The sequence below is a fragment of the Amyelois transitella genome, chromosome 12, assembly GCF_032362555.1.
Source record: "Amyelois transitella isolate CPQ chromosome 12, ilAmyTran1.1, whole genome shotgun sequence".
Classification (NCBI taxonomy): domain Eukaryota; kingdom Metazoa; phylum Arthropoda; class Insecta; order Lepidoptera; family Pyralidae; genus Amyelois; species Amyelois transitella.
In genome coordinates, this window is record NC_083515.1 from 8,695,621 (window position 1) to 8,721,095 (window position 25,475).

Sequence of the window (25,475 nt, forward strand, 5' to 3'; positions counted from 1 at the left end):
GTTAATGAGATATTTCAAACTGCTATTATTATTTATCAAATAATTAAAAAAAAAAATTTTCTTTACCGTAAATTGATTATTACATACATACATATTATTATTAAAAATACAACTAATATTAATTAATTATCAATTAATAATAAAGAAAAGTATTTAAATTACAGACTAAATAATATTATTATTTAAATTGTAGCCCCTAGGAAGGGTTCCCATCACGCAGGCAGTATTCCCGCGCTGTATTGCAATAGCAATACGCTGCGCAAGAAAGCTGCCCGCGCGAGGGTCAACTGTTGCCTCCCTTCTTCAGACGTTTTCTGAGCGCCTTGTGAAACTCTCACGCGCCCTTGCCTCAAGGACCGGGTGTCTCGGTACATTTTATCATATGAAAATTTCGTTGAGCGTTAGATGCGAAATCGTTCATACGAACAATAAAAAAAAAATATGTTTTCGGTTGGACCGTACATGTATGAAACGTCGCTGGCTAGCTGCTAACTCACTGTCAATGTCACGCACATCAACAGTGACAGTAAAAATGTCGCCAATTTATGGATTTTGTTCCCAAATATTTGGGAGTCATAATGGAATTTTTGGGACTGTTCATACATATATATATATATATATATAGTTACGTCTATATTCCATGCAGGGTAGACCGAGCCAGCAGTCTTGAAAAGACTTAAAACCCATTTGCAACTGTATGGCTTAATGAATGAATTGAGATTCAAATAGTGAAGGGTTGCTAGTTCGTCGTAGCCTTTTCCTTTGTCCCTTTTACGACATTCACGGATAAGATTTGGAGTGGTCCTATTCTAAAGTGAAGGGATTTTATTTGGAGTTGAGACGTGCACATTTTTTGAGACATACAGCTTTTCCGCGCACCTCTTTCGCTTCATCTACATTCATAACTATAATTATAATGTATGTGAGAAAAAATACCACTTTAAAAAAAAAGTTAGTGCTACACTCACAAGAATAATATAGATAGAATTTTATGTAATAACATAAATTAGTCATGTCGTATCAAAGGCTTAATAGAGTCAGTACATTATTGAATGAATTAATAAAAGTTTATTAGCGTCACACACTTAAGTACTTATGTAAAGTGAAAATAAACAAAAATACTCAGCTTGCGTCGAGGCATTTTCCAATATTCCAACGCTGGTATTCCGGAGACACCGGTTACTCATTAAGGCTACTTACTAGTGGTATACTTAGTGGTATAGCTACCACTGTGCACTGCGACTACAAGCCTGACCGTGTCCATTAAATAATTGTTTATTTTACTTGAACAAATTCCATTTAATATATAAAGTATCGTAAGAGAGTAAGTATCTGAAACCTCGTAAAGATTTGTAGAAGGTTCAAATTAAAATTCGGTACAATTTGTACATCAATTTATTTAAATTATATTATTTTATTACTTAAAAATTAAATCAATTTATCTCAACTATGTATTATCTCGTCCACGTTTCTTTTTTAATTATAAGTTTAGATTATTGCATTGCATATTGACGCTTTGGAAGCAGCACTAACCTTAATTTTAAATAGATACCTACCCAATTTATTCGAGGTCAACCAATGATGTATAAACAAACGATATGACATTTATTAAGTAATGTTCAAAATGTCTTAATAATAATTAAAAAATAATAATTTGAGAGAGAGAGAGAGATAAGATAATATGCCTTGTCACCTGTCTTGATGATAAAAAAATACTGGAGAAAATTTTATTAAGGCTGGGTAACACTGAATTGGAATTGAACATCAAAATCAAAGAATAGTTTTACAAATGTGTAGTTTTGTTTTGCTCTGTGCAGTCTCAAAAACATAATAAAATATTGTTTTTTTAATAAAGAAATGGAACTTATAGTCAAAGAGTTAGATTTATATAGTGAAAATATATTTCCTACAGCAACTCCTAATGTTTTTACTGCAGTCGTTCATAACAGTTGGTTAAAAAAGTGGTTAAAGAATTCTGATGTTGATAACACTGTGAACAATGTTGATTTTACGTTGCACAGAGGAGAAAGTATTCCATATCCTTGGCGAAAGTTATTTATAAAGGTATGGTGAATATGTTATACAGTTTTACGATAGTGATGACGAAGGTAGATAATTTTTTTTTAATATTCTGCGAATAAGTAAATTGCATTGAAGATGGTTGCATAAAAATAGCTTTATTTTGTATTTTCCTCGTTGATTTATCTTGAGTACACAACAGCGCCAAAATTCCTGTAATTTCCGTTCCTGCGAGAATTTCCGGATCTCTCATCTCTGCGTGTTCCCGGTTGCCGCCTTCCGACTTTTCCCTAGACCCTAGACCCAGTGGTTTCTTTGTGTTAAAGCATTAATATGCCAGTCAATCAGGATCCCCTTTTATACATACATTTATGACATAAGTATAGATTTAGACAACTATTGCATTCAACAAAAACTGATTTTATACTCTGTCTTTCGTTTTTATCATTCACATTTGCACCATTGTACTTCAGGGACCTGGGGTCCACTTTATTTATCTGTCAACTTTGTCAATGATAACAATTAATTTTATATGACTGTGTTATTATTACAGGTATTAAACAAGAAAGTTTCAAAGGTTCTTCCACTACAACGGTGTAAACTTCATGAAACTGCTCCAGACAGCCCTCTCACATTCTCACAGTTGCTCCAATATGTCTCGCAAAATAACCAAAGAAATCTGTGGAAAGAGTCATATAAAAAATACTGTCAGAATTATGATACAAAAGATAGTACTATCGTCAACCTCATGGAGCATGACCACCTTCTCACTGAAGTAATTTTAAGACTGTATGGATGTAACATAATTAGAATAAAAAATGATCCAACTAAACATGAGTACAAAGAGACAATATCCAATAAACATATATCTAAGACATACGAAGCCCACAGCAATATGCTAGCTGCTTTATTCATTTTAGAAACTGATAGTAACTTCTTTGTGATATATAGAGGATACTACGAAAATACATTGTTGAACTGCCTTAACTTTAGTCCAAGTCTCGTGGACAAGAACTATGCACGTGGAATGTTTATAATTTATCAACTTTTGAATGTTGCAAAAGCTATGAGTGATCGAGGACTAAGCTTAGGAATGTTAACATTGCAAGACATCTATTTATCTGAGAATCTGTGGCTGCAATTCTTGCCACCTATTACTAATAATGTTCATTGCTTGGATGCTTCGCTGATTTATGAGCAGAATAAAAGTAAACAGAGTACTCCAGCCTTGAACCAGACTAGTATTGCTAAGGGAGGGGAGGAGTGGTGTTTCCGCAATGAGGCAGTGCAACTGGAGAAACTATGTAACCTGTGGGTGCGGGGCAGAATTTCCAACATGGATTATTTGCTGCATCTCAACACGTTAGCCGGAAGGTCGGCAAATGACATGCAAGCACACTTCATGGTGCCTTGGGTCACAGATTTCACTTCACGATGTGGTAAGAAATTGTTTTGTGAAATTAATTTGTTAAAAGAGATATAAGTTTCCCAAAAATGGAGAGGCTAAAAAAATAAGCCATTTAAACTTACCTAAATTTTATTGTTACATTGTAACTTTGTTGACTAGTCCACAACATACAAATCACATATCAGCATTTTGGTATTTACATAAATGAGTGGCACGCATAACGGAACACATTATAGTTGTGGGGGAGTAAAAATTTCAGTTTTTCAGTTGGATCGATCCAAACACATCTGAGAAACCTACATTAAAAGCGCAGCAATAGTTTTCGCATGATGCGAGAAGAAATATATAAAGATTTTTTGCCAATATCTGTCAAGAGTATTGAAATTATAAACCGGAATTAGTCGCTTTTTGTAGATGGTGCTAAATACACGCTGGCGAAGCTGCGGGTAAAAGCTACTTTTATTACAAATTAGTATGTATGCATTGCAGGTAAGAACTGGCGAGACCTTAGCAAATCCAAATACCGGCTGAACAAGGGCGACAGGCAACTGGACATGACGTACGGCGTGAGCGCATGCTCGGGCCAGATCCCGCATCACGTGTCGGACGCGCTGTCTGATATCACATGCTACGTGTATTTAGCCCGAAGGTTGGTGAGCTCTGACTATGAATTGATCCCTACTTACATTTTAAACTAGCGACCCGCCCCACCTTCGCACGGGAAGCATTTATATATATAAAAACCTTCATCTATAAATACTTTCTTTTAAAAGAACTGCATCAAAATCCTTCTGAATTCACATGACATCACAAAAACTGTCCGAGATATAACGCCATGAACCACACCAGTTAATTTACAATGTATTTTGTAAATTAACTGATGGTAAGTATAGGTATTTTCGAATTATTTAAATGTTTTGAAATATTCAAATTGCAAATACTTTGAATATATTTGCAATTTGAATATTTTATCATTATTTTTGACCAATTTATATGTGCCATGTGTAGGACCTCTCCATATCTTTCCCTGGATGTCGGAAAGGGTGACTAAAGAATATGCTCATGAACTTGGGATTCTTCTTGTAGGCGATGTGTAGAATTCTATCATTAAGCCAAACAGCTGAATGTGGCCTACCAGTCTTTACGAGACTATTGGTTCTGTCTACCGCGCAACAGATATAAACATTATATGTATGTATGTAATTTATATGTTAGTAACTCTTTTTCAAAATCCTTATTGTGTTCTCATCTATTGTCAGGACCCCGAAAGAGGTACTCTGCAAATACGTGCGCAACAAGTGGGTGCCAGCGGAGTACCCGGCGTCCGTGCAGCGCCTCCAGGAGTGGACGCCTGACGAGTGCATCCCAGAGTTTTACACCGACCCCACTGTTTTCAAGAGCATACACGAAGACCTACCCGTAAGTTAATCAATGAATAGGGATGTAGTTATACTTACGTAATGTGAATTTGTACTTTTAATTTTGTTGCCACAAATTACTTAAATTAATTCAAAATATGATGTGAAAATCCATTTTAGAAATTCGAATCATTTAAAATACTATGCTATTAGTCAAATACGGAACAGCTTTTATTAAGACATTATACATTATATCCATAAACTCAATAAATAAGTTAGCTACCAAATAAACGATGTTCATAATGCGAACAAAATACTGAATTGTGACGTCACAACTAAATTTACACTTTTTGTAAGAGGCGTTTTGGACTCGCCCAAATTAAGGGTTATCTACTTTTTTTTTGGGTATATCTTAGGGAGTATTGGAGAGAATAGTAGAGAATAACTGAGTAATGTCAATTCTAATCGATGCTTTTACGGTGAGGGAAAACATCGTGTGGCATCCAAAATCAAATCAATATATGTATATTTTCTTGTACCTGCATGTTCAGGCAGCTGAATGCGTATCTACGATACTCTGCAAAGGTTGCGGAGGTCAGATGGGAGTTGCTTCTTGTAAAAACCTGACTCACCGGATTCAGGAACATGGTCGTAGAAGGTGCAGTTCGGGCTCCTTGTAAGGAGGGTGTAAATTAAAGACATGACACACATTTTCTATGCCGTGTGGTTCCCGGCACCAATACAAAAAAGAATAGGACCACTCCATCTCTTTCCCGTGGATGTCGTAAAAGGCGACTAAGGGATAGGATTACAAACTTGGGATTCTTTTTTAGGCGATGGGCTAGCAACCTGTCACTATTTGAATCTCAATTCTATCATTAAGCCAAATAGCTGAACGTGGCCATTCAGTATTTTCAAGACTGTCGGCTCTGTCTACCCCGCAAGGGATATAGACGTGACCACATGTATGTGTATGTATGCACACATGTTCTCGTCAGGACCTAGGATTGCCGTCATGGGCGACCTGCGCTGAGGACTTCATCACGAAGCACCGGGAAGCGCTGGAGAGCGCTCACGTTTCCGAGAACCTTCACCATTGGATCGACATCACATTCGGATATAAGTGAGTTAAACATTTAATATACATATAATGACATCTTTATCCTTCACAAAACTGAAAGGCCACGGTCAGCTGTAAGGTTTTATTACGGAATTTAAATTAATAAAACATAGTATCAGGTGGCCGTGTGGTGCCCGGCACCAATAGAAAAAGAATGGGACCATTTCATTCCTTTCCCATAGAAGTCGGAAAAGGGATAGGCTTTTAAATTTGGGATTCTTTTTTTAGGCGACGGGCTAGCAACCTGTCACTTGGTAAATTTCAAATCTTTGATTAAGCCAAAAAGCTGAACGTGGCCTATCAATCCTTTAAGACTATTGGCTATGTCTTCCCCGCAAGGGATATAGACGTGATTATATGTATATAGTGTCAGGTTGTTAGGATATCGCATAAAATAAGAATCACAATTTTATGAGCCTTTGAGCCTTGAATTGAGATCAAACTGAATGAAAAGTCAATGAAATAACGATTTTATTTATTTATTTAAAATTAAAGCACGTTAAATGTGCACAAGGTGGACTTTATGTCATAAGGAATTCCCTACCAGTCGAACTTTTGGACCAAACTGAATAACTTTTATTATTTATTTATATATTAAAACTTTACGCTCGTAAAATGTATAACTAGTGGACTTAATGCCACAAGGCTTTCTCTTCCAGTTGAACCTTAACAAGTGAACTTTAAATGAACTTTCATTATAAGAACATAAAACTTAAATTCAAAAAAACAAAATATCTCGCATAGAATATTTGTAAAAATAGCGGACAAGTCAGTTCGCTGGTTAAAATGGAGCGCTCTTAAGTGCTCAACCGCTCAAATAATTTCGCGCCATACAGAAATTAGACTTCTGTGTAGGTAACTTATATAGTCTCAGCCTACCCCAATGGGAGACAGGCGTGATAGGTATGTAATGCATTGTTGTGTCACTCCAGGCTCTCGGGGCCGGCTTCTATAAAGGCGAAGAACGTGTGCCTGTCTCTGGTGGACGGGCACACGCGTCTGCACTCGCGCGGCGCCGTGCAGCTACTGTGGAGCCCGCACCCCGCGCGCCACGCCCGCGCCGCGCCCCCCCTCCCCCCGCGCCTGCACTGGACCACATCCAGAGATACAAGTAACTATAGGTGCCTGTATACACTCGGCGAGGGCTCCGGTAGTTTCGCTTATCCTCGCCTCGCCTCGCCTCGCCTCGTTTCGGAAATCACATTCAAATCGGAGACGTTTTGGTCAGGTCAAGAATACCCAAAACCGACGAGCTTGCAAGAGAGTTATGAATGTGGATGATGCGGAAGAAGTGCCTACCCCTCCGGAAAAGAGGCGTGATTTATGTATGTATGTCAAAGTGACAAAGACTCATGGTTGTTAGAAATGCTTATAAACTATGTCAGTGAAAATTTTTATAAGAATGATAAATGAAATTACAATTTTACATTACATTAAAATGGTCATTCCTGCACCATTTCCCCTGATATGGAATGAGCATGCTTCAGAATTTTTATTTTTGTGCGCGAGTCATAGGACCTTCGCGAGTGAAAACGAGTGCATCACTGTACAGTCGTATCCACGCCAACTAACACTACGCGCAATGACTCAAGAAATAAATGGCGTCGATTGCGTTTGTACTGTCACAAATCGTGACGGGTTCAACGAGCGCGTCGAATTCCTCGCTGTGATTGGTTGATGGCGTGTGACGTTTTGGGATGTCACCACAGATGTTCAATTTTAGTTGTAGTAGTTAGTTTAGTTTGCTATACTCTACGGGGTTCGTGTTGTACCAGTGACTATATATTGTAGAAGGTACATATGTAGTTAGAACTAAAATGTAAAAAAAGGTATGCAATAAATAAATTGAAATTATTTATTTTGACAGAGAAATCAGCGAGGGACAGTTCCGAAGACGTGTCAGAAGAAGAGGAGTGTAGCAGCACACAGCACGTGTCGCGGCTGCCCGCGCCGCGCGTGCGCACCACGCGCAGGACCAGTTCCCGCGCTCGCTGTCTCTCTCACACACAGGTAACTCCAACGTTTCAAACGGGAACAAAATCTGTCCACAACTTTCCGAGATAAATACTAACATACAGACGGAGCAAATAGGGGGACTTTACTTGGTAACATGTAATGATGTTCATCTTATAGAAAACCTTCACTACGTAACTTTGAACGTGACATTTCAGTCTTTTCAAGTCTTTTGGTTCTGTCTACCCCGCAAGGAATATTGACGTGATTAAATGTATGTATGTCATTTACACGATCCATTTCAACAGGGTCCAGACGAGCCTCCTTCCACGAGCGAAATCCGCGCGTCCTCCCATTCAAGACACTACAGGGTCCAAAGATCAGAACTTGGCAAAGGAATCATCTACCTACCCAAAGAATTCAACCCAGTTGCTTCGATACAAACCATGGAATCCATAGATCAGTTCAGAACAAAATCTTTTTTCACCAAAGCCGAAGACAAAGAGAAAAGTCGAGAAAATTTTACGTCGTTGAATCTATATCCCATGCAGGAGACGAGAAATACCGAACCGTCGACGTCGGAAAGTCGCTCCGATGATACTGCCTTCACCAACCACATGTTCCTAGCGTCTTATGATCAAAACTACTTGAAAAAATTCACCCAAGACAATATGGAGAGCGTATTAAAAGAGAGAATGAACAGAACAATTAATACGCGATACACGACCGACGCCGCGGTATATAAGCAGTTCGTTACAGAGAGTCGACGGCGGGACATGTTGGTGATCGGGTGTCTTATCGTGGAAATTTTCCTACATCAACAGATGAGGCCTTTGAGGACCAACACCGACAATTTTCTGGAACGATATAATTGTTGCCGCACAGTGTTCAAATACAACTTCAATGCGCTTCCCAAATGTGTCAGTTATATAGCTTCTTTACTGCTTAACGTGCAACCGCCGAGTTTGAGTCACAAAAATGAATTGGGTCACAAGAAGGATGAGTCGATTAGAAAGATCGTGGTTACAGACAAAGGTCTGCCTCCACCTACGCCGACGCAGTTGTTACAACCATTACTGATGCAGCATTTGATTCCGTTCCCGCAGAGTTTTCACACACTATATAAATTACTAAGTGCCCTTCACGAATACGAGTTGACGAGCAACGAATTGAGCATACTGTACATGTACGAGTGTGATGGTGTTCAGTGCGAAAAATACCAAAATGTAGACAAAACAAAACTCCATTTCAATCAAAAGATCGCCGAGGGTAAGGTCCAAGCGTGCGCCGCACATTTGGACGTCCTACTGAACCAAATGCGTTGTAGCAACCAGTTTGATGTATTAGATATTTTCTTAATTCACTATATAGAATTGTTAAGAAATAAAGACACATCAGTATTAGCCGCTTGGTATTTATTCGATACAGTAAGCAAAGCGTTGGGTCCGGCCGAGACCCGAAACAAACTCTTGGAACACATACTGAAGCTTTATGACGATGACATAATGATGGACAGGCTCGATCATAGAGTCCCTGATTTCGATCCAGCGACCGCGTCCAGTGGCGTCGCAAATAAACAGAAATTCGTCAAATTGTATCATCAAATATTTTTGCTACAATTAATGGTCCGGCTCGGACTTCAGTGCTTCCTGGACAAGTTCACTCAACATTTAGTCGAAGCTGTCGGAGGCTACAAAGACGTAGACTCTGAGGTCGGCACTCCTGGCCATTTATGCCACAGCAGATCAATTCATAAGAAACCTAGATACTCAGACGATAACGTCAAAAATGCCTTGTCGACGACTGCTGACATATTTTCTCCCGATACGTCGTATGGTTCCGAAAACATAGCTACTCCTAATGTAGAAAAGAGTGCAGTAGATGCAAATGAAAGCGGGAAGGAAAAAGATGGCGACAATCGTAGTGAAAACGAGGTGTTCCATTTTGAAAGCGACAAAGAGGGAGTTACCAGTCGCAATAGTAGGAGTAAGTCCCCCGCCGACTCTATAAGTTCAGCTAACTCCGCCACACTAGATGCGATAAAGACGCCATCTCCTTCAGCTGATTTGTATTCTCCTTCGAGCTCGAAATCTTTCTTCCCGCCCAGCGGAAACCTAAACATCATTATCAGCAAAGAGGAAAATGAGTCGACGGCAGAAGCTCCATCAAAAGGCGTCATATCTCCATCAATTGACATACCTCACAAGCCTATGTTTACCAGTTACTTGCATTTTGGTGAAGAAGAATCAGATGCGGAGTCGAGAAAGAAGTCACATGAGTTTAGTAAACCATTTGAGAATGTTCCTCGAAATATTTCTATGAACGAGGAAGAAATTAGCCAAGCGTTTGGGGACAATAGTTATTGTAAAATATCTGACATGAGTTCGGAGAGTTTGATATGGCTAGCTCATAGATTGGGCCCTGTACTTACGTGTAGATATATAACTAGGAATCTGCTTAAAATGTTGACTCTGTGTTACATTGGAAAAGAGAATTTATCTCCGTGGGAAGGCGATGATAAGGACGAATTTGATGAGATCGCGGTGATTAATAGTCGGGTAGTCGGGGACAGAAACGCGAAGAAGGTTATAAAGTGCCTTACTGCTATTGTTGGTGAGTTTTATTTGTATGCAGTTTATTTTTTGTATTTGTGATACCTCTCACGCTCATTTTGAGCTTAAATGCACCCATCTTACGTTTTAATGAAATTATTCTTTATTAAATTTAAATAGTTAACTTTTTAATAAATTATCATAACAAAAGTCCACCAACAGCATAAATATAAAACATACACAGAGTGAAGTTGGAAAGTAAACATACTTAATTATAATTAAAAAGCTATAGTAATAATTTCCATATTTACTCGTTATAAACGCAAACTCGTCACGCATTTTCACTCGTCATTTTCTTAACCTTTCATTTTTGTGCCTAAAAAAGAAAGTTGTGAAATGAGAGAAATTTGATAGCTTAGTTTCGCATGACGAGTTGCGAAACTGACGAGTTGTGCATGTGTGGCGGGATTGCGTTTATGACAATGATTTATGATAATATCAATTGCATCGTGTAGAATCAGATTCTATCAACAATCTGGCTTTGATCGACTATACATATATACTTCGATAAGAGAACAAAATAAAAAAATAACCTATTCACTTACGTCATTTATAAGCATTTATACGTAACCAATCCTATAACATTAATATAAAACTGTAATATTGTGAATCAGATTTATATTTAAGGATTGTGTGCTGTATCTTTCATATTTTTAAGATTCAATTTCGAACGGACGGACGAATTAGATTGTTTCGGAGACTTTTTTTAGCAGGAGTGCGGGTCTAGTAGATTTTGTATAAAAGCGGTAAATTTCCCCAACAGCTATGTACGGGTCTCAGTTGATACTGTTCCAATACTTGCCTCACATGAGCGAGCTGATAGCTTCCTGCCGCCGCCGTTTGTCGGCGCCACTGGAGGGCGGCGTGGTGGCGTGTCTGCAACTCCTCAAACACTTGGTGCCTTACATGTCTGATGTGGAGCTGATGGAGCAACTTCAGGTTAGTCATGATTATATCTCATAATTAAAAATACAATGAAATTATAATTCGTCACTAAAGATTGACCAGAAATATAGCAGAATTTGCCAAATTACGGCTTAAAAATTACAATTTTAAGCTCGTAATAATAAATCTAAAAAAAGAATGCATAGCATAACCCAATGCTTTTAAGGGCGGATTCGACCAAAATGGTGTTAGTAAAATAAGCTTTTTGTTGAACAGGCATAACTAGGCAGGCAACAAACTACACTGTAGCATTTTCACCGGACATCAATTTACAAATAAAGTTCTTAAATCAAAAACGTGGATGATTTTAAAAAAAATCTCTAAGTTAATTTCTTTGTTTTTTTCTTAGTTCTTTTTTTTAATTCTCTGAAAGTCCCATGTACAGATTTCCTATTCCCTCCAACAGGACACGATCCCCAAGGCGATACTGCAGCCGGCGCTGCGGCTGGCGGCCACCATGCGCTGCGCGTACCCGAGCGGCGCGCGCGCACGCGGCGCGCTCGTGCGCAAGCTGGCGGCGGCCGCGCGCGCGCTCGCGCTGCGCGTCGGCGCCGAGATGACGCGCCTGCATCTCGCCGTGCCCGCTCTACAGAGGTACGTTCTCATACGACTCATTACAAACTTTCAATTTTGTTAAATCTTATAGTTTTGATTCCAATTACGTAGGGTGTACGTAATCGGATTGTGACATTGTGTAGGTACTTACTTGTGTTCTGATACGACTCATTTTAAACTTTCACGTTGCATTTTGGTTTTGATTTCAGTTACGAACACCCATGCCATTGTATTGTGACATGTAAATTCAAAATAAGAGCTATTGCTCATTCTCTTCTATCATCAGCTGTGTCATGTATATGTATCTATCTAAGATTTTATCTACAAGAAATATACCTACTTACGTACTCACTGCACTCTCTGCTTTCTCATATTTTAATTGATTTAATAATCATTACATAGTATAAAGCAAAGTCGCTTCCCCCGTCTGTATGTATGCTAATATTTTCAATACGGATGAACGGATTTTGATGCAATTATTTTTAATACATAAAGTGATTCAAGGGGAATGTTTATATGTATAAATGATACCGCGCGAAGCCGGGGCGGGTCGCTAGTAAATAATACAGGTATCAATCGTGCACGTACCGTACCTTTATTTTATTTCGGACGTTTTGAATCATGTTTCAATGATCCGTTGTCATCCAGCGACTGAAAACCGTCCGCTCTGTCTGTACGGCTGATTGTTTTTTACCATTAAGTTGTTAACACGCTTACTACTGTCAATACACACTAACAGAGTCTAATATAGGTATATTTTTTTAGATTCTTCATGGCCTTCGATAAGGCCAGTGGTAAAATCGACAATTGGCCGAAACAAGAAGATACCGCCGGGAAGGTATAATTCTTGATATTTCATCTTTTATTTTTTTTAAGGGATGACCTTGGTATACTACGGACAGTATCACTATTTCTAAGCAAGTTTAATTCATGAAATTGGCCATTAAGTCAATATTATTTATTATTCGTATTTATATTATAGTTGTGGGCCGCGACTTTGTTCGCCGTAAAAATTCACTTAAAAAAATTTCATCCTTTCTTTTACCTTGTTTTTTGCAATAAAATGTTCTTTCTCAGGGTCATCTGTACCAAATTTCATGAAATCAAAAACAGGCAGAGTTACGTTTGCATTTACAATATTAGGAGATAATATTAGTACGGACGCCATTTCAGAGTTCAGACAGCGAGCAGAATGATTCGAAAAAAGAGGGTATTCTGGAGATATGCCGCGACGGGTCCACCGCCGAGTGGACGGTGCGCGGCGGGCGCTGCGTGCGCGCCGACCTGCCCGACCTGGCGTGCACGCCGCCCGCGCAGCCGCCCGACCCGGCCACGCTCACTGTAACGAATACATACATACATACATACCTATAATCACGGCTATATATTCTTCTAGTCTAGTCTAATAGTCTTGAAAAGACTGATAGGCAAATTGTTTGGCTTAATGATAGAATTGAGATTCAAATACTGACAGGTTTCTAGCCCATCGCCTTAACGATGAATCCCAAGTTTATAAGACCATCCATTAGTGGCTTTTTACGACATCCATGGGAAGGAGATGGAGAAGTCTTATTCTTGTTTCTATTGGTGCCGGGAACCACACGGCATATACATATAATGAGGAACGTCCTGGCAAAAGGTCAGGCCGAGTGTACCCGAAACTGCCCAGCTTGCATGAAGAAAGTTATGAATGTGGATTAAGCGAAAGAATATATGCATAGGTCAGAGCTACCGGATAGACGTTGTCTTTGCCTACCTCTCGAAAGAGACGTGATTTTATGTATGTATGTATATAATCCTAATCACGTATTTATACATACAGTGTAGACAAAGCCAACTGTCCAAGTCATTTAGATAGGCTTCATAACTTTTAATATTACATATATAATTAGATATGATGGTTACCTGAGAATATACGAATCAGCAGTCCCCGACCATTCTGCAGGGAAGTTAACAGAACGTGTCAGTCCGGTAGGGTGGGCTTACCTTAAAAATGCCACATATGTTCAATGACAACTTTTTGTCATGACGAAAAAATACCGCCAGTGAATAAACATTCCTCTGTCACCAGGCAGCAGTGGTGACGGCATTGACAGAAAAATAAAGATATGGGATCTGGTGTGGTTTCTGGAGAACTCAAATATCGCGGTGTGGAATGCAAAATTGAGTTTTTATGGAGAAAGGAGGAAGCTCCACTTAACTCCACCGACAAGTGTAAAGCTCTTTTAAAGAAGAAGTAGCGTGATAGTTCGTTGAAGCTAAGTATGAATGTCTTAGATACATACATACATAAAATCACGCCTCTTTCCCGGAGGGGTAAGCAGAGACTACCTCTTTTTCCACTTGCCACGATGTCTGCATACTTCCTTCGCTTAGATGTCTTAGATGCAAATGGGAAATTCTCTATTTAGGATACCGAACCTCAGAATAAAAAAAAACACATTTTTTTCTGTAATAGATTCAATAGTACATGCTTTGCAGGCTCAAGAGGAACTACTAATGGTTTTCGATGACGAATTGGCGTATCACATGTATACGACATTCGCGAATTTCATCGGTGCCGATACTATGGAGCGGACTTTGAATAACAACGACACGATACAAGCGCTCTGTCGTTCTTACGAACAAAAACATGGAATCAGGTCAGTCAAATAATTTTTATTAAAATTTTTCAAAGTGTCCGAATGTCTGACATATTCTTTGATAACTACTAAGTAATTTACATAATTTGATAATGTTCCATAGTTTCTTCACACTTGCTTAAAATTTACTAACTTGGCCTCGCACGGTCAACATTTATAGACATAAACCTTCCTCAGAAAACCCTCTTTCCAACGTTTCAAACAGGAACAGAATCCGTCCACAACTTTCCGAGATTAGCGCATACACACAGACAGAGACAATAGTACTTTATTTAATAATATGAAGTGGTTCTCATTCCAGTTCGCCTCTCAACACCAGGCGTTCAGAGAAACGTGTCCAAGCCTCCTTTAGCGACGAGCCGATTAGTCGGAAGGGCATCGACATCACACCCACGAAGTCCGAAGCCGTCATGGACCATATATCCAGTTCAAACAGTTTCGGTTCGAACGTCACTCTCGTCGGGAACAGAATAGATGTCGCCAGCGGCGCGGAGAAGGCCGATGGTAGGGGTATACAAGGCTTTGACGTCGTCGCGTATAAAATGGACAACGGGACTAAGAGTAATCGGTGAGTTGGATTTTGTTACAGAATACATACATTACAATGCAATGCAATACAATATAATACAATACAAATTATATTTACTGCCCATAACAACATTACATAAGTACCTAGTAATAAAATTACATACATAAAAATAATATGTTGAGCAAAAGCGGACTTATTGCTAAGCAATCTCTTCTAGCCAACCTACATATTGTGTACGTATAATCACGTCTATATCCCTTATTATTTTATTAATTGAGAATGATGATGATGTTAACAAATCTCGCAGCCACCTCCGCGGCGACTGGCTGATCTACTGGGAGCACGAGATCGGCCGTCCAGAGAAGGAGAACCGGTTCAATTTGAAGCAAATAAAGCTGCAGACGTTCGTGGGTCACACGCACGCGGTCAAGTCCATATACTGTTTGGACAACGAGAGCAGTTTCATGAGCGGCTCCAAAGACAAGACCGTGAGGCTTTGGTCGCTGAGGAATCAGGTGGGATTTTAATACTAATCAATAGTTGTATAAAGGTCATTTTAGCTCGGCAAACTGAATTGTTTTTGTTAAGAAATATATAGGTATACTTAAAATGTCCCAAGCAGCGCCGTCGTCAAGATACTCGCCGATAGATGGCGCTAAAGCAAGTATTTGCCAATAGATGGCGCTAATTATATAACTAATTTTTATCTTGGTAAATTTCCATATTGATATAATATCATGTTAATCAGCGGACCATGTCGCCGTTAACCCATTAAAGGTCAAATCAAAACTACAAATATTTTTTTTAAATTTTGTTTATTTTCATATTAAAGTAAGTACAATGAAACACATAATTGAAAAAAAATATGGAAAAATTAGATTTTCACGAAAATATAGGGGTGTACTTAATTGAGTACACTGACTGCTTAAGTATGAAAATTTTCAAAACACGCTTTTTCAACACAAAGTGTTTTCAGGCACTTCTTACATTGCCAACGCACTCTTGAACTGCAAACTACACACCGCAGCTGTTTATCAATTTTGCGGGGATAATGTCCTACTCCATCCTGAGGTAGCCCTTCGACAACTGATGCAGCTTGCCTTGATTTTCTTTGGTCACCTTGGCGTAAATAAAATCGTGCAATTTGACGTCGAAACATGAGCTAATCCATGAGACCATCGTTACACATAACATGTAAACGCCAAGCATTAGAAACAGCCATATCTATCATATATGTAAATAATATCCACCACCACTTTTTTCCGTGAACAGCAATCCTATATAAAGAGACAGACTGATCTAGTTCATCAACACCTCCCATATTTTTATTATAAGTTTGGAATAAATGCGGTATGGCCACGTCTATCTTCTCCTTTTTGATTGGACACCAGCGTTTGACATTACCGAGAGGTTCAATTGTATCGTAGTTAGTTGCCATGGTACATACACTATTATCTTTCCATCTAACTAGTAATATTTCACCTTTCTTGTCAAATCTGTAGTCATAAGTGGCACGATCTAACTTTTTCATTTCCTTTGTGCTTTTCAAGGGGCATCTTTTCGTCCTATTTTCTCGTACAGTACCCGTAGCACGGTAGCCTAAGCTTCTCAGTTCTAGTAGTAGGTCGTAGCTTGTAAAAAGTTATCAAAGAAAACTTCATGATTAGCTGCGGTACAGTTCAGTTTCTCTAACAGAGTTTTGACTACGCGGGTACCCAAAGGATCAGAAGTTGGTGATTGTGATTTTCCACAGTAAAAATCAAACGAATAACAATATCAATAGCCCAAGGTAACTAGTTTGAGCTGTAAATCGCTGTTTCTTCATTGTAAAGTATCTGTAAAAAAAACAGTTATTTTAGTTATGTATGTTGTCAGTGTACTCAACTGAGTACAGTTACATTTACAAGATTCTAGTTTTGTTTTAGTAATATGAAATATATTTAACAGTTGTGAATATCTTTAATTGATATCTAATGCATCGGAATAAATCAAAACAAAACACTTAAAACCACTATTTACTTGAAGAAATCTAAAATAATTTACTTACCTCGATGACGTTTTCGTAACACAACTTCAACTGGCACTTTATAATAAAAAATGTCGCTCTACCCACTTGTTATTTACGAATTCACTTAAAGGGTCTTACAATGAAGTAAAAAAATTAAGTACCTCACGCACATTTTACGATTTCTGGAATTTATGCCAAGAATTATAGCTGTACTCAAACGAGTACAGTGACTTCTAATGGGTTAATATTTAGTTACCATCAAAATTAAATAAATCATTTCATAACATAACTCAAATAGTGTCGTCATTGGGATACTACAAACATACCTACATATATTAACGTTTTTATCACATATGCGGTAGACAGAGCCAACAGTCTCACAAATACTAAGACAACGTTCAGCTGTATGTTTCCCGGCATTTAAGACAAGGACCGCGCCATATCTTTCTTATGGATGTTGCAAAAGGTGACTAAGGGAGGGACTAAATAAGCTTGGGAGTCTTCCTATAAGCGATTGGCTAACAACCTGTCACTATGTGAATCTTAATTTCATTAGTCAGCCATACATATGTAGCTGAATCTAATCTTTCAGTCTTTTGAACTATTGGCTCCGTCTACCCCACATGGGAAATAGCCTTAATCATATTTATTTATTTAAACTTTATGCGCGTAAAATGTACAACAGGTGGACTTAATGTCCTTAATGCCACAAGGCATTCTCTGTCAGTCGAACCTTTGGACCAAATTGAGATGGATATACTGGTGATGCGATAACTGTTCATATGTATTGTATGTATTATTATCTTTCAGGGTGACGGCAACGCAACCACGACTTGTAACTGGGCGTACACCGGCCACAAGAAGGGTGTTGTGTCTCTTTCTTTCATTCCCGCACTGCGTCTTGCCGTCTCAACCGACTCTGTGATCCATATATGGGACCCTTTCATGGAAAGCGTTGTGTCACAGGTAGGTACTTGATTTTACATAAAAGCAGTAAATCGGGTAAGCAGAGACAACATCTTTCCACTTGCCACGATCTCTGCATACTTCTTTTTTTTTCTACCTCAAATTCACCCTTTCCTAGTGTAAATTTTAAACCTAAACGAAGCGGTTTCGGCTATTCTTTGATGTTAGTCAATCGAAATTGATATAGCCGAATTGCTTCCTTTTTTAACCCGGTTAAGTGAAGCGAGTTATAACACCTAATATTAAAAATGCGAAAGTTAGTTTATTTGTTTGGTTTGTTACCTATTCACGGGTTATCTACTGAATTAATCTTCTTGAAATAACACATATTTTTAATTAAGAGTTTATTTCGTTGTTTCTTGTTGGTAGTGCTAGCTAAATTCATCGTTTTTTTATAGACGGCGTTAAATTAGTCTATTTTTGCAGGTGCCGCTAAATACACATGTTCCTAGCTACGGGTGAAAGCTGGTCTGTTTACAAATATTGATTATAATTTACAGCTGGATCATATAAAGAGCCCAGTTAGCGTGGTCCGATCATTGGGCGGCGGTTCCGCTGCCCTGCTGGCCGCCACCACCGACACCACGCTGCGGCTACTCGACGCCAGGGCGGCGCTGCAATCGCACGAGCTCAAGGTGACCTTGTTGCCAGTGTTGCCAGCTTACTTGCTTTCGGGCTTTTGACACGTTAGCGCCCGAAATGCACGTCAAAGCGATAGAAAAAATATAGTAAATTTTCGATGCCTTGAGAGATATTGGCAAATAATCTATAGGGATCTAATATTAGACCAACAAAAGCCAAAATGTGACTTTTAGAATTTCTATCTGTATGTTTGTCATCGAATCAGGCGAAGACTATTTTTTCGACTTTTTGTTAACTAGAAATTACTTTAAAATAATTTATAAGGTAAAACAACGTAGTATTTTATATTTTATAATATTTATATAGATAACAACCAATACGCAAAAACCAGGACAATCTGAGAAAGTTGGTTTCTCACCATTCCCTTGACCGGGATTCGAACCCGGGACCTCTGAAGCGACAGACAAGCGCACTACAGCTGCGCCACACAGGTCGCCATAGAATAGATTGAAAACCTCGTTCCCATCATACAGCTCCCTCAGTCGGCGACCACGTTCGTGCGCTGCGTGTGCGTGGGCGGCGGCGGGGGCGGGGGCGCGGGCGGCGCGGGGGGCGCCACGTGGGCCGCGGCGGGGCTCGCCAGCGGCCACGTGTGCGTGCTGGACCTGCGCACCGGCCTGCCCCTCGCACACTTCAAAGCCCACGACGGAGAGGTAACTACACGGTTATATCACGGAACAGAAATGAAATATACTATTTTTTTTACAAATACTTCCCGTTGCATCATACATGTATCACTACATATTATAAAGTCCCCCCTATTTTGTTCAGGTATGTACGTACATAGATATAATCACGTCTATATCCCCTTGCTGGGTAGACAGAGTTTGGTCAAGCCACGTTCAGCTGTTTGGCTAAATAGTAGAATTAAGATTCAGATAAATATAAGGCTAAGGGATAAGGCGACTAAGGGATAGGCTTACAAACTTGGGATTCTTTTTTAGGCGATGGGCTAGCAACCTGTCACTAGTTGAATCTCAATTCTATCGTTAAGCCAAATAGCTGTACGTGGCTATTCAGTCTTTTCAAGACTGTTGGCTCTGTCTACCCCGCAAGGGATATAGACGTGACCATATGTATGTATGTATGTATGTATAAATATCGCCTAAAAGAAAAATCCCAAGTATATAAGCCTATCCCTTAGTCGCCTTCTACGACATCTATGGGAATGAGATGAAGTGGTCTTATTCTTTTTTCTATTGGTGCCGGGAACCATACCATGTATGTATGCTGAAATATTTAAAACAACATAATTGATTTTGATGCAGTTTTTTTAATTCGATTGAAAGATCCAAGAAGAAGGTTTATTTGTATAATTGCTGCCTCGGAAAGAACGGACGTGATTGTGGACGGATTTTATTCCTGTTTGAAATGTCAGAAAGAGCGTTTTCTGTGTAAGATGTCTCTCATCTATAAATGCTACACGTGCGAAGTCGGAGCGTGTCTTACTGTATCTATATAATTGTTCAGGTGCTGAGACTGACAGCGGTGGACGACCACCGAATACTCAGCTCCGGCCTGGACCAGCTCACTGCGCTGTGGAGCGTTCACGACGGGGAACTCATCGCACATTTCAAGTGAGGCCCGTTTATACAGGGTGACATTTAAAACAACTGCATCCTTTTTAACATAGCCTATACCCATGCTTCTGAGCCGTTTGGGCCTATTTTTATTTAAATTAAACGTCATAATTTTCACATTTAAAAAACCCTCAAAAACTACGTCACACGCTTTATTAAAGACCAATACTACAAAAAGAAATTAAAACAAAACATGTAAATAAATGTCTGAAAAATAAATTATTTTTCTAGTATCAAGATCAAGTAAAGTACAGAGTTGTCGAGATCGCCCAGCTGAATGAATTGTGTCGTTGACCTCTGAATCTTACGCGTCGATTTTCTGCCGACCGTGGTGATATGACGTATTTAGGATCATGGATTTTGATACTTGTATTTTTTTTTCGTACTTTCTGAAATATGAACCGATATTTTTCTTTTAAAGGTTTTAAATATCCTTTAGATGAGTACACTTAACAGTTAAATTTATGCAGTTGAATTAAAAGGCACCCTGTAAAGAGTTTTCAAAGTGGATACAATTTTAAAATTCAGCTTTTGTTGTAAAAACAAGTATAGCAACTTTCAGTGTTCTTTAAACCTTCTTCTTTTTCTTGGCATTAATCCTGGTCACATTCTCACCTCTCTGGAGAGAAGCACGGGTCGCGTCTTTTGACTGTGGTCCTGGTTTGGGTAAGTCAGGTTTTTTACAAAGCGCCTCCCATCTGAACTGAAGGTTAGGTAACCTTTATGGGACCATGGTGAAAGCTGCACAAGATGAATGTGGCTATTACCTTAGTCGCCTTTGACAACATCCACGGGAAAGAGATGTAGTGGTTCTATTCTTTAAAGTGCCGGAAACCTAACAGTACAGTAAACAGTGTTATTTCAACAATTTGTAAGCAATTAGTTCATACAGTTCTTCCTTCCGCAGAGGTACCACCGAGCCCGTTCACTGTTTGTCTGTCTATTACAACGAACTTATCTCCGGAACAACCAACAATCGCATCGGCGTCCACACTTCCCTGGACCAGGACGCTTCTTTCTCAAGCACCAAATTGCGTTCAGATACATTTAAAGGAGTCCTAACTTGTATGGCGGTGTTGCCATTAAATAGATTACTACTATTAGGTAGCGATAATGGTAGCATTAGCTTATTGTGCTGATCTTAAATCGTGATTTTTAATACTCATCATTGAAAAATAAAGCTTGATCTCTGTGACATATTACAAAATTTTACTACAATTGTTCCGTTTCTAGATAATGAACCTCCACTTGATACGACCCTTTAATTATTTTATTTTAATCCGTTTCAATAAACGAATCTGAAATGGCGTCAAGTACCTACGTGTAGCGAAAGGTCGTAGGGTTAACAAAAAAAAAAATTTATATTTAGATAAAATATTTTTACTATGAGAAACATTAAAAAATATTTATATACATTGAATATATATTTAAATAAAAACAATATGAGGCGATAAAGAAACAGTAGTAAGTACCTAATAAAGAAAGAATTTGAAAAAAAGTTCAAAGATACAAAACAAATAACAGCATTTTTTTTGCATGCGGACTCACTCTGTTTTAGTAAAGACTGCAATAGTGCGCAAGTGAGAAGTCATGACTTTGGCCGCCATTTTAGATTCGTTTCTTTATTGAAACGGGTTATACGTAACATTTTTTATTAACTGCGTTTCATATTGTCAACACGTTGATAAAACGAGCTACAATTAATAATGAAAGGCCAGGTGTTTCTTGTTTAAATCACGTCTCTTTTTCGGAGGTGTAGGCAGAGCCTACATCTTTCCACTTGCCACTACGTTTTTCTTTTTAATGATATAATTTTTTTATACGTTTATTTTTTTGGTTGGTCATCATCAATTATTTCATTGAATCTGTGATTTAAGTGTACCTATAGTTTTATGGTTTTTAAGGATTTTGCTCAGTAAGCGAATTAATTATATTACAAAAATGATCTCGTCAATTTTGCTCGAGTTTAGGCAAAAATGTGTATTATCAAACAATAAAGTGCAATGGACTTCTTTATTATAAAGTATTTATTAAAACGGCAATTTTTGATAGTTTATATTCTTAATTTTGGTATGACCACATCGCAATAATGTAACAATATAAGTACAAAATAATTGTTACCAAAGACATTCCAAGGGTGTAATGCATAATAATAGCAAATGTTTTGCATAACAAATTGTAATATTTTTTATAACTTGTTTTTCTTAATAACCTCTTATTATATTTTCGTTAATTTTTATTTAATGCTGATGGCTTGCGTTAAGGAGTTTCTCATCGTGAATTTTTAATAGATTTCTTACGATTGCATGTAGTTATAGCATGTAATAAGGCTCCATAATTCAAAGCGTAAAACGTTACTTTGTCTGAACAAGCCTTCATAAATTATTATTAATTACAAACACCTTAAGCTTTACAGTGTTTTATCATGAAATAACATTATGATCAAGTTAGATTTAGTTTTATAAGATATTCCTGTAAATTAACTGCTTTGTGTATTGTATATTTAATGGTTCCTACATCGTTATTATGTTTGTATATTACGTAAAGTACCTTATTTTTTTTAAGTTTAAGATTGTAAGTACTTACTTGTTTATGCGCCCGTATGCCTATCTACTCAAAATTATATGATGAAAAGGGCATTTTGAATGACTCTTCATAATCCATGTATGGCCCAGAATACAAGATCTCTGAGGCTTAATACAAACTTTATTCGGAAAAACTAATTGCAGTTTCTGACAGTCAATTAAAAATGAATGAATCATTCCTATATAAGGAGCCGGCATTCCAAAAAATTCTATAGTCTATCTAGTTATATATCTAGTATTGAGTATTTAAATTATTTTAATAATACCTATTTGAGTAAACCAAAATCTCATGAAAATATACATGTATTTTTGCAGTACATGCAAATTCGGTGAAAAATTTATTTTGATTTTTTTTAGTTTAACGCGATATAAATTTTGGGAACAAATTAAAAAAAGGTGACCTCAAAAATAAAATAAAAGGAAAAATAGAAATTATCTAATATTTCAAATTTTTTAACAACAAATCACTATTAAGCCCGTAGTTTAAGCATACCTATTGTTACGTAAAAATATTGTAAAATAAAAGAGAATTGTTGTAAGTATTACGAATTACTTCAGACCGAGGGCAGATGTCTGTCACAAAAATTATTCTCAATGTCATCAACATTGAAATCAATACGTGACCTTCCCATTCCTCGATTGTGATGTAAGCCGGACCCAGGGTCCACTACAAAGGGCGCAACAGTGACAAATTCCAGGATCTCCTAACAGTTTAGTCTGCATGTGACTACAAACAAATCCACAAGTATTTTCATGCTATTTTGGTTGAAATTTACAGCGCCTTGATATAATCTTAGCTGTAATAAGCATGTTGTTGTATAAATGCATGATACGTATTTTTTGTAATGAATAAAAGTATTTTTAGAGATTATTCCTTGTTTTATTTATTGTCAGTTTTTGTCCTGTTGCCACTGTTACAAAAATCATAAGGGAACAAAGCTCTTCCCTTGAATTGCTTTTATAATTTGCAGTTTAAGAGAAAAGCTAACACACTCTCAGGTTCTTTTTCCGCTACCAGATCAGGCCAGCAAGGAAGCTTGCACTAAATGATATTTCCCTAGTCGCCTTTTACGACATCCATAGAAAGGTCCTATTTTGAAGTGGCGGGAACCACATTGCACATAAGCAGTAATTTCAATAGGCTATTTGACAAAGTTCTAAAAACTATCTTAGGGTATTTATTTGTTTATAAGGAGCCCTACAAAAACACTTTTCTGCCTTTATTACAGCTATTTTATTAAAAAATCGAAAAAGAAAATGAAATATTCAAATATGCCGCCAAAACGCGACTTTTAGCAATATGGCGGCCATGGCATGCAGTGACGTAAATTTCGTGTAAATATCATACAAAGCTTGTTGGTGTTTCGAAAAGTTTTGATTTTCTCTTGTTTTATTTAACTTGTGCCACGTCATATGTGTGAAAATTATTAAAATGAGTTCCTATAAATGTTGTGCAGTGCCTCAATGCACTAATACAACAATAAAATCTCCTACGAAACTGTTTTTTTCTATGCCGATGGATTTGAATATTCGTAAGAAGTGATTTCAGATCATGATCTAAGATCAGTGGTTACCAAGATATACTTACATTGATGTTTTCACATTCCTCAGTTCGGCAGCATAGAAATCTGGATTGTCTTTGAAGAAGACAATCCAGATTTCTTCTTCCAACCATTAAGTATTGCGTCCACTTTTTGTAGGTTTCGACTGTCAGCTTTCGCGGAATTGGTTTCCATTATTAAATACCTATGTTATCTGAGTAATCCTAAACGATCAAACAATTATAAAATCTTGAAAAATAATAGCGAACACTAAGGAACGGTACGATCCACAGTCTGTTTATGGATAATTGACGTCATAATAGAAATAGCCAATCACGTTCGTTTTTAGTCACGTGACAGCTGCATATAAAAACCTAATTTTCTGAGACGGATTTTGTTTAAATAATGCAATATTTTTATCTCGCGTTATTACAAATCGCTCCAAAAAAATAATATTAAGACTGATGACATAAAAGAAATGTATATTTTTAATACAGTCAAATAGCCTATTGATCAAATGAAGTATCTATGCAGGGATATATGTATGTAGTCTGCCTCCGGGGTAGGCGCGTGATTTAATGTATGTATAATATATATTAATAAAAATTACTTTTTCGTACACGACCATTGTAGAATGTGATTTGAAGCTGTTGAGTGTGCCTACCTACTTGAGCTATGTTAAGAATCTACTACTTTTCAAGCTATAAGGAAAAGAAGTTACACAAGTAGTATACTATCGGTAAGTTTATTGAGAAAAAAAAAACGCCATCAGTTCCACTAGTAAGTGTCTACTGGGCAGGACTACTGGTATGGGGGGAGTAATTCTAATATTTTATATTTATATATATTATCATTAAATATTTGTTAATATTGAGCCAGCTTTTTGCTTAAGTTAATTGCAAAAATGTCTTTTAATTTATCCAATTATAATTGATCTATGTATCGTATCTTAAGTGAGAAATGTAAGTTATCTAAAGCACTATGCCTGTCGAATTGGCTAAGTTAACTTTTT

At 37.8% G+C, this 25,475-nt stretch overlaps 1 protein-coding gene across 1 annotated transcript; it reads left to right on the forward strand.

The window, feature by feature from the left end:
• The first annotated feature begins 1,764 nt into the window (after positions 1–1,764).
• On the forward strand, positions 1,765–23,793 carry LOC106142616 (WD repeat-containing protein 81). Its single transcript, XM_013344441.2, has 20 exons — positions 1,765–2,064; positions 2,573–3,458; positions 3,917–4,076; positions 4,687–4,846; positions 5,784–5,908; positions 6,838–7,016; positions 7,773–7,915; positions 8,167–10,471; positions 11,234–11,409; positions 11,822–12,009; positions 12,736–12,808; positions 13,144–13,311; positions 14,452–14,612; positions 14,914–15,180; positions 15,449–15,656; positions 17,960–18,115; positions 18,616–18,750; positions 19,231–19,410; positions 20,228–20,334; positions 21,245–23,793. The coding sequence occupies exons 1-20, from the start codon at positions 1,858–1,860 to the stop codon at positions 21,474–21,476; spliced, it is 6,216 nt and encodes a 2,071-aa protein (XP_013199895.1). The 5' UTR covers positions 1,765–1,857; the 3' UTR covers positions 21,477–23,793.
• The last annotated feature ends 1,682 nt before the right edge of the window (positions 23,794–25,475 follow it).